This window comes from Dendrobates tinctorius, unplaced genomic scaffold (genome assembly GCF_039654945.1).
Source record: "Dendrobates tinctorius isolate UK_male_01 unplaced genomic scaffold, ASM3965494v1 ptg000046l, whole genome shotgun sequence".
Classification (NCBI taxonomy): domain Eukaryota; kingdom Metazoa; phylum Chordata; class Amphibia; order Anura; family Dendrobatidae; genus Dendrobates; species Dendrobates tinctorius.
The window spans coordinates 16,389,729-16,407,590 of record NW_027361714.1 but is presented as its reverse complement, the minus strand read 5'-3'; the positions used below and the strand labels follow the sequence as shown (position 1 = coordinate 16,407,590).

At 42.2% G+C, this 17,862-nt stretch overlaps 1 protein-coding gene across 5 annotated transcripts in view; it reads right to left on the bottom strand.

Moving 5' to 3' along the window:
• LOC141089375 (uncharacterized) overlaps window positions 1-17,862 on the bottom strand; it is a 132,681-nt gene that overhangs the window by 100,649 nt on the left and 14,170 nt on the right. For all 5 annotated transcript variants that reach the window (XR_012232264.1, XR_012232265.1, XM_073575735.1 and 2 more), the window contains exon 2: window positions 2,459-2,567. Coding sequence is in view for 3 of the 5 variants with exons in the window: in XM_073575735.1 (XP_073431836.1) it covers window positions 2,459-2,567 (109 nt within the window). In the remaining 2 variants the exon portion in view is untranslated. The remainder of the gene's footprint in view (window positions 1-2,458; window positions 2,568-17,862) is intronic.

Genomic DNA, 17,862 nt, shown 5'->3' with positions numbered 1-17,862 from the left:
GTGTTTCTGTCTTCGTTTTTTTTCTGTTCAGTTGCCAGTGTGAACGTGCGTTACACGCGGCACGCACATTAGTTTATTAAAAAAAAAAAAAAAGTATAGAGACCAGATAGAATCCAAAGTGACCAACTCATTTCAAGGAATGGGTCCACTGTGGTCATGTTTGTATATTTTTTTTTTTTTAACAACTTCTGACAAACCACAATGGAAGCGCCCAGTATAGAGAACAGTATACGTGTGAACATAGCCTTATATAGATTTTGGGAAGGCTGATGGAGGAAAAATAGCAGTTCAACAATTGTTTTTAATTTTATCTTTTAGGCCATTCATCGTGCGGTACGGTACAAATGATTAAATGGCTTATTCTCCAGGTTAGTGAAGTTATAGCGATACCAGATTCATATCGGTTTTTATGTTTTGCTGTTTCTACACACTAAATTTATTTTTTTTTTTTACAACACAATACTTTGAGAGCTACAGCCAGGGCTGTGGAGTCGGTAAGCCAAACCTGCGACTCCGACTCCTCAATTTCCCTTACACCGACTCCGACTCCACGACTCCGACTCCCACACATATTGCTTATATTTAAGTGAAAAATGTATTGTAGTACAATGTGAACCTCAGACATTTAATCATTTTTATGATCCAATAATCAAGATATTTAGATAGAACAGAATATATATTGGTGTACTACCCGGTTTTCATTCTTTTTGGTACAGATACGATATGGATAGACAGATATGGATAAATGGATATATAGATAGAGCAGATTTCTAATCTGCTTTTGCTATTGAAAACATTATCTATGAGCTCAAAAACCTTTCAGGTGATGCAGTTTTTTTAAAAAGATGATCAGCTTTTGCAGCTGAAAAACGTATCCTCAAAAAACACAGGAAAAACGCTGTGTGTGAATGTAGCCTTAGATCAGGAATATAACAGCCATTTATAGGACATTTCATAACTTTCCCAAACTCCTATGAAAAAATATTCAGCACATCCTGCATTGAACTACTGTACTCAATTTATTATATATTTTAGGAGTCGGAGTCGGTCCATTTTATACTGACTCCAACTCCACCAAAATGAGCACCGACTCCGACTCCACGACTCCGACTCCACAGCCCTGGCTACAGCTTTTATTTTGTCAACAGAAGCGTATGAGGGCATTTTTTTTGTGAAAGATTACGCAGGCACAGATAATCACAATGAATTGCTCATCAATTTGCAGAAACGCACTCCCATTACGTACATGTACATCAAATGTTGAGAAGGGGTTAAGGGAGAACTATCTGAAACCACCACACTGAACAGATACACAAGCAGCTGTATGCAAACTAGAGACTAGGCATAGGTTTGCCTACTACAGCATATAGGCAGCTCATCATGTGCACCAGGAGAATGTCAATATAAGCCAATAATGCACATATTTAGCACAACACTGTTTACAGGACGCTTCTACAAATAGGGATGGGTCACACTGCACTCTTAAATCTTACATGTTTTCCTCCAATACTCTAATTTATTGAGAGGAACACATCTTAATAAATTCAGCACATCCTTTGGACAGCCTGTAAATCAAAAATTGAAATTATCCCAATCATGTTAGTTTTCTGGCACACATAATAGTCAATTTGTTGTGTAACAGTAGGTTGTGGTCTCTTTGCCAAGTCCTGCTCACTTTTCAGACAAGTGCCAGGCTTGTACAAAAAAAATGTTCACTTTTTAATTTTAAACTGGCATATTGACAGAGAAAAAAAAATAAATAAATAATAATCTGGTAATAAAGAGGTTATAGCAGCCATGATGCTGATAAGGAGCTGAGCACACCGGCATGCTCACAAATCACAGCTCTGTTAGGCTAGTTTCACATTTGCGTTTGGAGGCGAAGCGTTGGGCTGCGGATGCTTGCCGTAAAGCTCCACCCCCTGCCACGCCTCCTCCTCCTATGGGCACATGCCGCTGGCTGCATACGGCCTGGGTACCCCATCTTATTGGGTACACAGGCCGTGCACAGGTATGTGTTTGCCACGGCATGCGTCGTTTTAACGGTGCGGCGACCTGCGCCAAACGCAACGTGCTGCATTTTGGTGCGGTCACCGCACCGTCAAAACGATTCATGCGGTGGCAAACGCATACCTGCGCATGGCCTGCGTACCCAATGCTAAAGATAGGGTACGCAGGCCGGGGGGCGTAGCTTCACGACGAGTGTCCGCAGCCCAACGCTTTGCCAGCAAATGCAAATGTGAAACTAGCCTTACCCATTCTGCTGAGCTATATGGCTGCAGAGGTGCAGCAGACCGGGAATATGGCATTTCAGTGACTCTCACCAAACAGCATCTTCATTATTTTTCTCATAATAAGTCACATGTAAGTGTAGAATGACAAGAAAGGTGAACTTAAGCTAAAATGCCTCCAAACTCAGTGTATGTTTGCTGCCATGACACACGGCGATGTAACTTACACCAGTTCAGCTGTCTCACAAAACTCGCGATGTTATTATGCCGGAAGTGTCTGGGCAGGATTTCTTTTGCAAACCTTTCTTCATCCAACACAATGAAGCTATTTCCATCCTGAAAAGAAACACAAGATAGGGGGGTTAATAAACTTATGCCTTATTTGCCAGCATATGAGGGGGAAGGATCGGGGAAAATAAAGTCCCAATATAATTATTCTGACCCGACAGTCAACTAATCTACATAGTCTAAAATCTGACCAAGCTCGCACATCATTTTTCTATTTCTATAGTGTTTCGCTTTGGTCCTAATCTTTAGAACACTGGCAACACCCATGTGTAGAACAATAGACTACAAATCCAAGCTATTGCATTGTCAGGGGTCTTTCAGATGTCTAAGTGATTGATAGGAGGAGATGAAGATTATTATATTGTATAATTAGAGGTCATGCCTGTGCAGCTGGCCCGAACAGTGCAGTCTCCAAAGCTGCAAGAGTGCAAGAGAAGGCAGCTATCCCTCTGTAGCATAGGAGTGTGCCCCGAGGCTGGCCGGATCCAGCTACTTGTGCAGCTTCAGAGCAGCGATCACAAGCACTACTCTTTGACTAAAGGCCCTGTTATACACAACGATCCGACGTGGATGGGATCTCGCTGGGACATCGTTAGACTCACCAGCAATCAGGACCAGCGAGCTCTTGGATACCCGCTGTTTTCCTTGAACGATCAGCGACGCTGGTACCTATCTCCCACTGCCACATGCAGCGATGCGTGCTGGCCAGCGGGAGACCAACGATCAAAAAATGGCCCAGGACAATCCTGCACTATCAGCGATACCCAGCGGGGGGGGGGCGTTCGCTGATGTGTGTCACACACAGCGATGTCGCTGGTGAGATCGCTGTGACATCACAAAATCAGCGATCTCGCTGTGTGTGACAGGGCCTTAATAGATTTGCAGTCCATCTGAGGTGGCTACAACCAAATGTTTGTTTTTACTAGCACCTTACCATTTTAACCATTTATGATGCTAGGTTCACATAATGCTTCAACATTCATAGCCTTAGGGCTCTGCTGACATTATGAATGTGGCAGACTTACGAACCTGCGGAGGGCCTTATGCATAAAATATGTGAGAAATTGGTCAGTTGTCCACAGAAGCAATTAGGCTACCTTTAAAAGCTAAAGTCCTGGCTGCACAGATTGACAGTTCAAAGCAAGTACAGGCGCTCAGTGCACCCTTGGTGTGGCCAAACATACAAGTGCTCCTTCCTGCCTACTTGTTTTCCATCTACAGGTGCTTTTCACAAAATTAAAATATCAAAACAATTTATTTCAGTTCTTCAATACAAAAAGTGAATCTCATATATTGCATAGTCATTACTGTGTGATTTATTTCAAGTGTTTATTTCTGTTAATGTTGATGATTATGGTTTACAGCCAATGAAAACCCAAAAGTCATTATCTCAGTAAATTAGAATAATTAACAAAAAACACCTGCAAAGGCTTCCTAAACGTTCAAAAAGGTCTTGACAGATGCCGAGAAGGCAGTCACTGACACACTCCATAGGAGGGTAAGCCACAGAAGGTCATTGCTAAAGAAGCTGGCTGTTCAGAGTGCTGTATCCAAGCATATTAATGGAAAGTTGAGTGAAAGGAAAAAGTGTTGTAGAAAAAGGTGCACAAGCAACCGGGATAACCGCAGTCTTGAAAGGATTGTTAAGAAAAAGCCATTCAAAATTTGCTAGAGATTCACAAGGAGTGGACTGCTGCTGGAGTCATTGCTTCAAGAGCCACCACACCAACAAATCCAGGACATGGGGCTACAAGTGTCATATTCCTTAAGTCAAGCCACTCATGATCAATAGACAGTGCTAGAAGCGTCTTACCTGGGCCAAGGAGAAAAAGAACTGGACTGTTGCTCAGTGGTCCAAGGTGTTGTTTTCAGATGAAAGTAAATTTTGCATTTCATTTGGAAATGAAGGTCCCAGAGTCTGGAGAAGGCATGGAGAGGCACACAATCCAAGCTGCTTGAGGCCTAGTGTGAAGTTTCCACAATCAGTGATGGTTTGGGGAGCCATGTCATCTGCTGGTGTAGGTCCACTGTATCATCAAGACCAAAGTCAGCACAGCCATCTACCAGGAAATTTTAGAGCACTTCATGCTTCCCTCTGCCGACAAGCTTTTTGGAGATGGAAATGTATTTCTCCAGCAGGACTTGGCACATGTCTACACTGCCAAAAGTACCAATACCTGGTTTATAAACAACAGTATCACTATGCTTGATTGGCCAGAGTCACCAGACCCAACAATGCAGTTGAGCTGAAGGCTGCTACCAAAGCAAACTGGGCTTCCACAGGCTGATCGCCTCCATGTCACACCACATTGATGCAAAAGGTGCCCTGACCAAGTATTGAGTGCATTTACTGAACATACATTCAGTAGGCCAACATTTCGGATTTTAAAATCATTTTTGAAGCTGGTGTTATAAATTATTCTAATTCACGGAGATAATGAATTTTAGGTTTTCATTGGCTGTAAGCCATAATCAGCAACATTAACAGAAATAAACACTTGAACTAGATCACTCTGTTTGTAAGGACTCTATATGAGTTTCACTTTTTGTATTGAAGAACTGAAATAACAGGGCTGTGGAGTCGGAGTGTCGGAGTTAGTTTTGGTTGGAGTCGGAGTCGGTAGAAATGTACCGACTCCAGCTTTAAAAAAAAATGTATTAATATTTCATAATTGAACTTTCATATGAATTTTATAAATGTTACTCAAATATACACTCACTGGCCACTTTATTAGGTACACCATGCTAGTAACGGGTTGGACCCCCTTTTGCCTTCAGAACTGCCTCAATTCTTCGTGGCAGAGATTCAACAAGGTGCTGGAAGCATTCCTCAGAGATTTTGGACCATATTGACATGATGGCATCACACAGTTGGCGCAGATTTGTCGGCTGCACATCCCTGATGCGAATCTCCCGTTCCACCACATCCCAAAGATGCTCTATTGGATTGAGATCTGGTGACTGAGGAGGCCATTTGAGTACAGTGAACTCATTGTCATGTTCAAGAAACCAATCTGAGATGATTCGAGCTTTATGACATGGCGCATTATCCTGCTGAAAGTAGCCATCAGATGTTGGGTACATTGTGGTCATAAAGGGATGGACATGGTCAGCAACAATACTCAGGTAGGCTGTGGCGTTGCAACGATGCTCAATTGGTACCAAGGGGCCCAAAGAGTGCCCAGAAAAAATTCCCCACACCATGACACCACCACCACCAGCCTGAACCGTTGATACAAGGCAGGATGGATCCATGCTTTCATGTTGTTTACGCCAAATTCTGACCCTACCATCCGAATGTCGCAGCAGAAATTGAGACTCATCAGACCAGGCAACGTTTTTCCAATCTTCTACTGTCCAATTTCGATGAGCTTGTGCAAATTGTAGCCTCAGTTTCCTGTTCTTAGCTGAGAGGAGTGGTACCCGGTGTGGTCTTCTGCTGCTGTAGCCCATCTGCCTCAAAGTTCGACGCACTGTGCGTTCAGAGATGCTCTTCTGCCTACCTTGGTTGTAACGGGTGGCAATTTGAGTCACTGTTGCCTTTCTATCAGCTCGAACCAGTCTGCCCATTCTCCTCTGACCTCTGGCATCAACAAGGCATTTCCGGCCACAGAACTGCCGCTCACTGGATTTTTTTTCTTTTTCGGACCATTCTCTGTAAACCCTAGAGATGGTTGTGCGTGAAAATCCCAGTAGATCAGCAGTTTCTGAAATACTCAGACCAGCCCTTCTGGCACCAACAATCATGCCACGTTCAAAGGCACTCAAATCACCTTTCTTCCCCATACTGATGCTCGGTTTGAACTGCAGGAGATTGTCTTGACCATGTCTACATGCCTAAATGCACTGAGTTGCCGCCATGTGATTGGCAGATTAGAAATTAAGTCTTAACACACAGTTGGACAGGTGTACCTAATAAAGTGGCCAGTGAGTGTATATGTTCTATCAAACTATGAACAACAGTGATAAGCAGTTCTGCTGGAGATAGAGACATTTCTTACTTCTTGTGTGTCACTGTTCTCCACTGCCCTTATCTAATCTTATACTTGGTTAACCTCATGCTGCCCCAACCCCCCTACTTACAATGTATGAAACTGAAAGTGAAAATGTGTTGCAAATTCCTAGTAGTAAGGCTCCTCCTCTAGACTAGATCATACTAGGTGTGCGTCTTCCAAGCATCTCACAGCTGCCTGCTACTCAGAAGAGGAAGAATGTAAGAAGTATTATCCTTTCAACAAACTTTGCATCAGTTAACTGTGAGTACATGAGGAATAATAACAGTATTACTGACCACTATATCAGTTGTACGACCTGGCAATAATTTTGTACAATTGTTTTTAGGAAAAACCATTGTCATTTGGATTGTGAATGCAGAATTAAAAACCTGAGAATGTCAAAGAAGCATCACATTAAATCAGCTGTATTTGAACATTTCACCATCACTCAAGATGGAAAACATTATGTCTGTCAGTGTATGACAAATGATCCAGACGAAAACAAATGCTGTGAAGCCAAGATGAGTGCATATTCAGGCAAAGATAAAAATGCTCCTACCAGAGCTTCTAATCTAAAGAGACATTTACAGCGCTTTCATCCAGAAGTACTGAAAGCAGTGGATGAGAGACTGCATCCAAACCAATGAACCAGTGCCCAGCTCTTCCAGCCAAACAAAGGAGCAGAGAACTTTGCAGCCATCAGTTGCAAGATATTTTGTCAGTGACAAAGTTACTGTGACAATGACAGTAGATACATTTAAAAAACAGATCATAGAGCTTGTTGTAAAGGATAGTGTGCCTATTTCATTATTTTCACGACCAGCTTTTATGTGTCTGAATGGGGAAATGGCCCGCAAGCTTGGTGTTTCTCTGGAGAGAGAGAGTATTAGAAAATTAGTAATTGAAGAAGCTTTTAAACAAAAGGAAGAACTTAAAAAAACTCTCAAGGGACACTTTCTGTTTCTTAAAATGGATGCCTCCACACGTCACAGAGTGAACTATTTTGCCATCAATGTCCGATTTGTTTGTGACAAAAATGAAATAGTTACCAAGACATTGGCAGTAAAAGACACCAAAGCTCATCACACCAGTGAGTTTCTCCAGGTCTTGGTGGAAAAGGTTCTGCAAGACTATGAACTTAAAAAAGAGCAAGTTCTTTCTGTCGTAACTGACAATGCTTCAAATATGATAAGTACTATTAAGCTAATGAATGAGAGTAATGATGGTGACCAGCAGCTAGAAGAACATTCTGGGTCCACAGACACAGAAATGTTTGAAATAGAGGAACACAGTATTGTAACTGAGGAGCAAACTGAAGTTGCTTCAGATGAACAGCAACATGATAGTTTAGATGATCTTGTTGAAACTGTGTCAATATGTTCTTTCATTCATCACATGCGCTGTGTTGTGCATACGCTACAGCTGGCTATAAGAGACAGGCTGCAAGAAGGACATGCTGCTGCACTGATTGGCAAGGTGAGAAAATTGGCTACTGTTGCCAGAACCCCTAAAGTTGACTCAATTTTGAAGAGACGTGCTGGAAAAGGGGCAATTATTGATCAAGCCACACGATGGGGCAGTACTTAATGATTCAGCGCTTGGTTGAACTGAAAACCTTTCTTGTAGACATGGCTAACCCTCAACTGACGCTAAATGAAAGTCAGTGGAATCAGGTGACTGAGCTGGAAAAATTGCTAGAGCACCCATTTACAGTGACTAAAAAAAATTACAAGCAGAGGACTTAACTCCAGGTATTTTCTTAAAGGAGTGGAAGAACCTGATGTTTCGCCTGTCCCAAAGAGGAGGGTTAATTGCAAGTGGCATTGCTACATCAATGAAACGGAGAGAGGAGCTACTATTACAAAATAACATTCTTTTGGCAGCTGTTTATGTAGACCCAATGCATCGGATTCTTCTAGATGATCAACAGCTAAGTAAAGGAAAAGAAGCTCTGTTTGAAATAGCAGTAAGGATGAAAGGGTTGCAGAACAGTCAGGAGGAACAAGAAGAATTTGGTCGTCCTGCCACATCTTCACCCTCATCATCAACTGATGAATTTAATTTCGAAAAATATTTGGATCACAAGGACCGTGCAAAGCGTTCCCGCATAGAAGAAGAGTCATCCCCATCAAGGAACACAGCCAGTACATTTCAGCAGAATTTTTAATGTGCACTAAAAGAAATTGAGAAATTTGACCGTTCATCAAAAATAACAGTGCAACAAGCGATTCCTCTGTATCCTGACATTGTCAGAGATGTTGCCCGAGTGGTTACTGCTTTGCCACCAACACAAGTTAGTGTAGAGAGGTTGTTCTCTGCTCTCAAAATAATTAGATCAGATTTGAGGGCATCCATGAAGGAGGATCTGACAGAGCAATACTTTTTCTGAGGACAAATTTATAGATTTCTTCTTATTAACTGCATAAAAGTGTTTATTGCATATTTACTTACAGTTTAGAAAAGTTTATAAAAGTTATTTGCTATATTCTAATTGTATTCTAATAAATGTAGTTTTTGCTCTAAGTGGTCTGATTACTTATATGATGGTGAGAAACTGAATAAGCACGATGTTTAATATTTTACAACAGTAAATTTGTTGTTATGAATTGGCCATTTATGAAGGTGTCGGAACCGGAGTCGGAGCCTAATAAAATCCAGGAGTCGGAGTCGCAACTGTGGCTTACCGACTCCACAGCCCTGTGAAATAACTTAATTTTTTTATGATATTCTAATTTTGTGAGAAGCACCTGTATCTCTGCCCTTCTCTAGGTCTATAAAGTCAAAGCTTTCAAAGAAAGAGGGTGTGGCGATACAGGGAAAACAAGGAGAGAAGGTACACTTAAATATTTGGTCGCGTCAAGGGTGTACCAACTGTTTGTACTTGGTTTGAACAGTTAACTTTGAGCTGTCAGACTCCCGTTAACCCCTTTCTGCGTACTATACGGTCCATGTGACCCGGCACAATTTGACCATGGACCGTATAGTATGTCATAGCGATCAGCTGCGCACACGGGTGATGTGCGGCCGAGTGTCAGCCGATTCTCACAGACCGCTCCTGGCACTTTAACCCCAAAAATGCTGCGATCAAACACGATTGCAACATTCCAGGAGCAGGCAGAGAGCTGACAGCCCCTCTGCCTCCCGAACGGAGACCCTGCGGCGAGATGCGGGGTCCCGATCGCTGCCATGATAACCCAATGTCATGACAACATCCGGGTTACCAGAGCTAAGAAACTTCCTGTCATGCGCAGTGCATGATCGGGAAGTCTCAGGTCAGTGTGCAGTAAGTGCAGCGCTGACAACTTCTATAGCATGCAGATGCCGCTTCATCTGCATGCTATAGAAGTGATCAGCCTGCAAAAAAGGATTGTCCCATAGTGGGACAAAGTGTAAAAGTTAGAAGTAAAAAAATAAAAAAAATTAAATTGTAAACATTTAAAAAAAAAAAAAATCTTTATTCTATCACGAAACAAATATTTGAATGAAAAAAAAATCTAAACAATAACACAAATTTGGCATTGCCGTGTCCGTTATGACCCGACCTATAAAACTGTCCCACTAGTTAACCCCTTTAGTGAACACCATAAAAAAAAAACAAGGTAAAAAACAATGCTTTATCATACCGCCGAATAAAAAGTGGAACACCACGCAATCAAAAAGACGGATATAAATAAACATGGTACAGAGGAAAAAGTCATCTTGTCCCGCAAAAAACAAGCCGCCATATAGTTACAACACAGGAAAAATAAAGTTATAGCTCTCAGAATAAAGCGATGCAAAAATATTTATATATAAAGTTTTTATTATATAAAAAGCGTCAAACCATAAAAAAAAAAAAAAAAAAAAAAAGATAAATGAGGTATCGTTGTAATCTTACTAACCCCAAGAATAACACTGCTTTATCAATTTTACCCCCCACCCCCAAAAGAAGTTCATGAATTGCTGGTTTTTGTTCATTCTGCCTCCCAAAAAAAAATCGGAATAAAAAATGTCATGCGCCCGAAAATGGAACCAATAAAAACGTCAACTCGTCCCGCCAAAAACAAGACCTCACATGACTCTGTGGACCAAAATATGGAAAAATTATAGCTCTCAAAACATGGTGATGCAAAAACTTTTTTGCAATAAAATGCATCTTTTAGTGTATGACAGCTGCCAAACATAAAAACCCGCTACAAGGCCTCTTTCACACGTCCTGATATTTCCGGTACCAGCGATGTCCGTGTGTGTAATACTTGCGGAACACGTGTGGCATACGTGTGCCCCATCAGTACCACAAGGACGGACGCCAGGGAAGAAGCGTTACAGTAAGCGCTGTTCCCCGATGCTGGGTGCTGAACACGGCTCTCCTCATTCTCCCCTGCTCTGCCAGCAATCGGCTTACTGTAATGCTTCTTCCCTGGCGCCGATGTGTGTCACATGGATGACATCCATGTGTGTTGTGTTATGTGTATGCACGTTTTGTGGCCCGTGCTGACGTGTGCTGGATGTTTTGTGGCCCGTGCTGACATTAAAAACAGACTTGTCAGCGTGTTTTGACCACAGACACATGGTCCGTGGAAACACATTGACATGTGCACAGAGCTATTCACTTGAATAGGCAAATAGCACTCCGTTCCTCCCGAGTCTCTCTGCATGGCTGCCCAATGGTATAAACTTTTGTGACACACCCATGGAGTCAATATGATCACTGCACCTCTAGAAAAATATTCAGGATTGAGAGTCCTCAGTAGTTGATACCTTTTAATGGCTAACTAAAAAGATGGTAATACATTGCAAGCTTTCGAGACTACTCAGGTCTCTTCATCAGGCTAGACTAATACAAAATCTGAAGTCACATATTTATGCACAATACAGCCTAGAAAAAATGCAATAGATAAGACAAGTGACGTGAAGCAGAACTATCAATATGGGAGAGGGAGAAACATAAATATAAACATTGGACCAGTTCATAGATAAGGAGTCTGGATGTTTTATGGTCCTGATTGGGGTCTAGTTCTGTGTTGCCCCGCAAGGTTTTAAAAGGAAATTCCTTAATTGATGTAAAAAGACATAAATCCATGCGACACATTCATTCCAGCACTGAGAGTGTCAAAGTTCGTCATAAATTTGTACTCCCAAACTCCTCTCTCTCTCTGAGATGTGAAGTTACCTTTCAATACCAGTAATTTCATATCCATGCTGCTGTGATCAGGGATACAGAAATGTTTTGCCACAGTATCCCTGATCACAGCAGCATGGATATGAAATTACTGGTATTGAAAGGTAACTTCACATCTCAGAGAGATACGAGTTTGGGAGTACAAATTTATGACGAACTTTGACACTCTCAGTGCTGGAATGAATGTGTCGCATGGATTTATGTCTTTTTACATCAATTAAGGAATTTCCTTTTAAAACCTTTCGGGCAACACAGAACTAGACCCCAATCAGAGGACCATAAAACATCCAGACTCCTTATCTATGAACTGGTCCAATGTTTATATTTATGTTTCTCCCTCTCCCATATTGATAGTTCTGCTTCACGTCACTTGTCTTATCTATTGCATTTTTTCTAGGCTGTATTGTGCATAAATATGTGACTTCAGATTTTGTATTAGTCTAGCCTGATGAAGAGACCTGAGTAGTCTCGAAAGCTTGCAATGTATTACCATCTTTTCAGTTAGCCATTAAAAGGTATCAACTACTGAGGACTCTCAATCCTGAATATTTTTCTATCCACTGGCTAACACGGTACAAAGATATACATCTTTCCTGCACCTCTAGATGAATTCATTGAGAGGTGTAGTTCGTAAAATGGGGTCATTTATGGGAGGTTCTGCTGTTTTGGCACCTCATGGGCTCTCCCAGTGGGTCATTGAACCTGCAAACCATAAGAGTAAAATCTGGCCTGCTTCCCTTTCGAGCTCTGCCATGCGCTTAAACAGTGGTTTACCCCCAACACATGAAAATATTTTGATCTAAAGTAAATTTTTGCTAAAAAAAAAGTTAAATGTTCATATTTTTTTTAACCATTCCAAAAATTCCTGTGAAGCACCTGAAGGGTTAATAAACCTCTTGAATGTGGTTTTGAGCACATTCTGGGGTGCAGTTTATAGAATGGTGTCACTTTTGGATATTTTCTATCATATAGACCCCTCAGTGACTTCAAATGTGATGTGGTCCCTAAAAAAAAAAAAAAAAAAAAAAAAAAAAAAAAAAAAAAAAAAATGTAAAAATGAGACATCACTGCTTAACTTAACTTCCTAACAAAAAAAAAAAAATTAAACATGTGGGAAATGTTAATCAAGTTTTGTGTCTGTCATATCTCTGTGATTTAAGAGCATGAAAATTGTGAAATTTTCAAAATTTTTACCAAATTTCCGTTTTTTTTCACAAATAAACGCAAGTCATATCAAATAAATTTTACCACTATCATGAAGTACAATATGTCACGAAAAAACATTGACAGAATCACCGAGATCCATGGAAGCGTTCCAGAGGCAGAGTAGCAGGTCACAGAGTTAGGAGCCGACTGCTGCGGCTAAGTCCTGTGCCCGCTGCTAAAGAGAACTTAATACACTGTATTCTACCCCCAAGGGAGTAGAGGGCAGTGAGTATTAATTTGGTCTTTCAGAGGATCCTGGTATGCATGGCCACATCCTTATCTTGGTATGATTGGCCCCCATTCCCACCTTAGTATGAAGGGCCCCACCAGAAAAAAAAAAAAAAAAAAAACACGACTTTACACTTACCTTCCTGCACTCACCTCGCGTCTTGTTCCAGTGCCAGCAGCTGCTTTATGCTTGTAAGCAGCGCATGGCTGCGACTGCTGCCGAAATACTCACTGTTCTCCATGCCATGTTCATGGAGGGCAGTGAGTATTCATTTGTCTTTAGTAGTGAGCACAGTGTCAAGCTGCAGCTGCCGGGCTTTCATGTGCGCCTGCTACTAAGTGGAATGAATATTCATTGCCCTCCACTCCAATAGGCATGGAATGCAGTGAATATTCATTCCCTTTAGTAGCAGAGGCACCTGAAAGTCCGGCAGCTGCAACTGTGCTCACTACACTAAAGACAAATGAATACTCACTGCCCTCCATGAACATAGTGCCGGCATGGAGAGCAGTGAGTATTCCGGCAACTGTCCTCGGCTTGTAAGCAGCGCATGATGTCACTGCCTTGTGCTGCTTACATAAAGCAGCTGCTGGCATCAGGACAAGACGATGCGAGGGAACGCAGGAAGGTAAGTAACGTTTGATTTTTTTCATGGGGATGAGAGGGGCCCATGCACACCAGTATGGGGATTGAGAGAGGCCCATGCACACCAGTATGGGGATGACGATGAGGGGGCCATATAAACAAGGATAGGGGATGTTAACCCCTTACTGACCGCTGACAGGAGAGTACGTCAGCAGCCAGTATCTTCCGCTTTGAGGTGGGCTCCGGCGGTGAGCCCACCTCAAAGCCGCGACATGTCAGCTGTTATAAACAGCTGCCATGTGACCGCAATAGGAGCGAGCGGAATCATGATCTGCCCGTGCCTTTTAACTAGTTAAATCCAGCTGTCAAACGCTGACAGCGGGCATTTAACTAGAGCTTCCGGCAAACGGCCGGAAATGAGCGCATAGCCGTCCCTTCACGTGATCTGTGGTCAGCGACGCGTTGCCATAACAACCTGAGGTCACAAGACGTCTATGGTCGTTGCTAGCAGATTGCCATGTGCGCCACCCTGTGGTATGTGCTCATAGCTATGCTGTAATTCTACTACATAGAGGTGATCTATACATCACCTCTATGCAGCAGAGGCGATGGTGCTATGGCAGGCTATTGAAGCATGCTAAAAGTTACACACAAAAAAAAAAAAAAAAAAAATCAAACCTAAACATATTTGGTATCGCCGCGTTCAGAATTGCCTGATCAATAGAATAGTAAATTCTTTTCACCCTTTGGTGTTTATGTCCGAGAAAGTCGGTTGGTATAAATGCATATGTTAAAAACTGTCCTTTCCGTTATGATTCCTTTGACGTCTATAAATTCATCTTCTACCTACTTGATCGATTTTTTGGAATGTGTGATTTATTTTGGTAAATTTCACCTTAAGAACTTCATCTTTATCAGTAATTGGTTGAGCTAAGTATCTCTGTATGTACATAAAACGTATCTGGGTTCCCTCAAAAGATATCCAAAATGATCTTTATGGGATTTGGAACCTGCATTTATTCAAAGGGTTAGTGGTCCATTGGACTTATTGTATGGATCATTAAGTATGGTTAATATTTTAGCTGATGTATAGAAGGCTAAAGAGGGTCTTTATGGGGATTCTCTTTGTACATTTTTTTCAACATTCCCCGTTATAAGTGCCAAAGATCTGGTGCTTGCGCTTTGACTGGCTGCAGTAACCTATCCTATGGGAGGTACATAGTCATGACGTTGGCATGCCAGTTGGTCTCCCCTCCAGTAAGAGTGGCGCTACTCTGCGCATGCTCAGTAGCTGATGACCGCGCTCTCAGCGCGCCAAGCGTTCCACAGAATGGACGCGCTGATGATGCTTGCAGTCCAGCTACAGGAAGCTGCAGAAACAGGAAACCAGAAGCGCTTGTCTCTCCGGTCAGCAAGGCGCTAATATAAAAATGAATGACGCGCTACCACGATGCACACATTATGGTAGTTTGGGCATGAAACAGCCACCTATAACGCTTGGCTACCGTGGCCCCAATTGACTCCCCTGATGAGTAAACAAAATGTGTCGGGAGAAGGGGTACTGTGTTCACCACTATGGGGATGAAGGCACATTTGACCAGAACCTGCAAATTGGTGAGACCGTTCTTTGTATATGCCATAGAGTCCTCCTATGGGTCATGCTGAATAACCTCTCATCGGAAGATGTGGGTTAAATAAGGAAATGCATGACAACGGTATGTCTTGTTGAGGACGAGAATACTTATTTATTGTTTATTTAAATCCCTAGGAACTCGCAGTAATTGACTGCAGTCCAATTAGAGTTTAAGCTGGCTGTGCTCTTTGTGGACAGTGCACTATGTATAATAGAAGGCAATGCTAAATGAGTGGTTAGACCCATATATATGCTGGTAAATATATTTAGGCACGGCTTTAGCACCAACATACTGGGCTTCCAAAAAATTTTTCGAAAACCATTGTGTCACTGTTTATTGGTGTGTTCGGCATTTGCAATGGATGTTACATGGTGTCATCCTAAGTCATTTGGGTGCAACATTTGATTGTGTACTATTGTGGTGCAGTACTGGGACCAATAGGCCTATGTGGAACGTTGCAATAAAATCCATTCACTTTTGTGGGCAACCTGCGATAAGTACTTTAGCACCATTTAGTAGCACATCTGGACAGCACTATTCTGTTGTAGCATCAAAGCCTAAGGGCTTGTTTGGCAAGATGCAATAATTGTTGTTGGAGCATCAACGTTATTGTGGTAACTCCCCAATACCTGAAGAGATATTAGAAAAGCAGAGAATTGGTTTATGGGACTATCCCATCTCTGTGGTTCAGGAGGTATATAGCACACCAGCTTATCTTTGTGTGTTGTTTGTTTTGAGCACCTTGTACTTTATTTTATATTGTGGAATAAAAGTTATATTTTAATCCTTATCCAATTACTACAATACAAGCAAAAAATAAGCCCTCACCCAACCCGAGATCACGAAAAATGGAGACGCTACGGGTCTTGGAAAATGGCAAAAATTTTTGTTTGTTTTTTGTAGCAAACTTTGGATTTTTTTTTCACCACTTACCGTATATACTCGAGTATAAGCTGACCCGAGTATAAGCCAACCCCCCTAATTTTGCCACAAAAAAAACTGGGAAAACTTATTGACTCGAGTATAAGCCTAGGGTGGAAAATGCAGCAGCTACTGGTAAATTTAAAAAATAAAATTAATTGAGACATCAGTAAGTTAAATGTTTTTGAATATCCATATTAAATCAGGAGCCCCATATAATGCTCCATACAGTTCATGATGGCCCCATAAGATGCTCCATACAAAACCGACCGCTGCATGACCACCTCTACCCTCGCCTACTGTATTTTCACCCATCCCTTGTAGATTATGAGCCTTCGCGGGCAGGGTCCTCTCTCCTCCTGTACCAGTTATGACTTGTATTGTTTAACATTATTGTACTTGTTTTTATTATGTATACCCCTCCTTACATGTAAAGCACCATGGAATAAATGGCGCTATAACAATAAATAATACAAAATACACCCCATATAATGCTGCACAAAGGTTAATAATGGCCCCATAAGATGCTCCCTAGAATAATAGGCCCCATATGCTGCTCCATAAAGATTATGCCCCCATATGCTGCTCCATAAAGATTATGCCCCCATAAGATGCTCCATACATTATGCCCCCATAAGATGCTCCATACATTATGCCCCCATAAGATGTTCCATACATTATGCCCCCATAAGATGCTCCATACATTATGCCCCCATAAGATGCTCCATACATTATGCCCCCATAAGATGTTCCATACATTATGCCCCCATAAGATGTTCCATACATTATGCCCCCATAAGATGTTCCATACATTATGCCCCCATAAGATGTTCCATACATTATGCCCCCATAAGATGTTCCATACATTATGCCCCCATAAGATGTTCCATACATTATGCCCCCATAAGATGTTCCATACATTATGCCCCCATAAGATGCTCCATACATTATGCCCCCATAAGATGCCCGATAGATTATGCCCCCATAAGATGCTCCATACATTATGCCCCCATAAGATGCTCCATACATTATGCCCCCGTGTGCTGCCGCATTTAAAAATAAAAAAATGACACACTCACCTGTCCGTCACTGGGGCCAGGTGCCGCTGCTTGCTTCTATCTGGCACGTCATCTGTCAGTGACGTTGAGACTGCAGGGAGCGCGGCGCGCACTAACACGTCACCGCGCCCTCTGCTGTCTGAACGTCACTGACAGATGACTGCCAGACAGCAAGCAGCGATGGACCCGGACAGGTGAGTATCGCTATACTTACCGGTCCTGGCACGGTCTCTACAGCCCCCAACTTCTCCGCGATCTCCCTTCCTGCCTTCAGCGGTCATGTGGTACCGCTCATTACACCTCATGAATATGCGCATATTCATGAGTGTAATGAGTGGTACCATGTGACCGCTGAAGGAAGGGATATCGCGGAGAAGCTGGGGGTGCAGAGACCGTGCCAGGACCGGTAAGTATGACCTGACACCCCCGCCCCCCCGATGTATATGACTCGAATATAAGCCGAGAGGGAGACTTTCTGCCCCAAAAAAATGGCCTGAAAATCTCGGCTTATATTCAAGTATATACGGTAGATAAAAGAGAACCTAGACATGTTG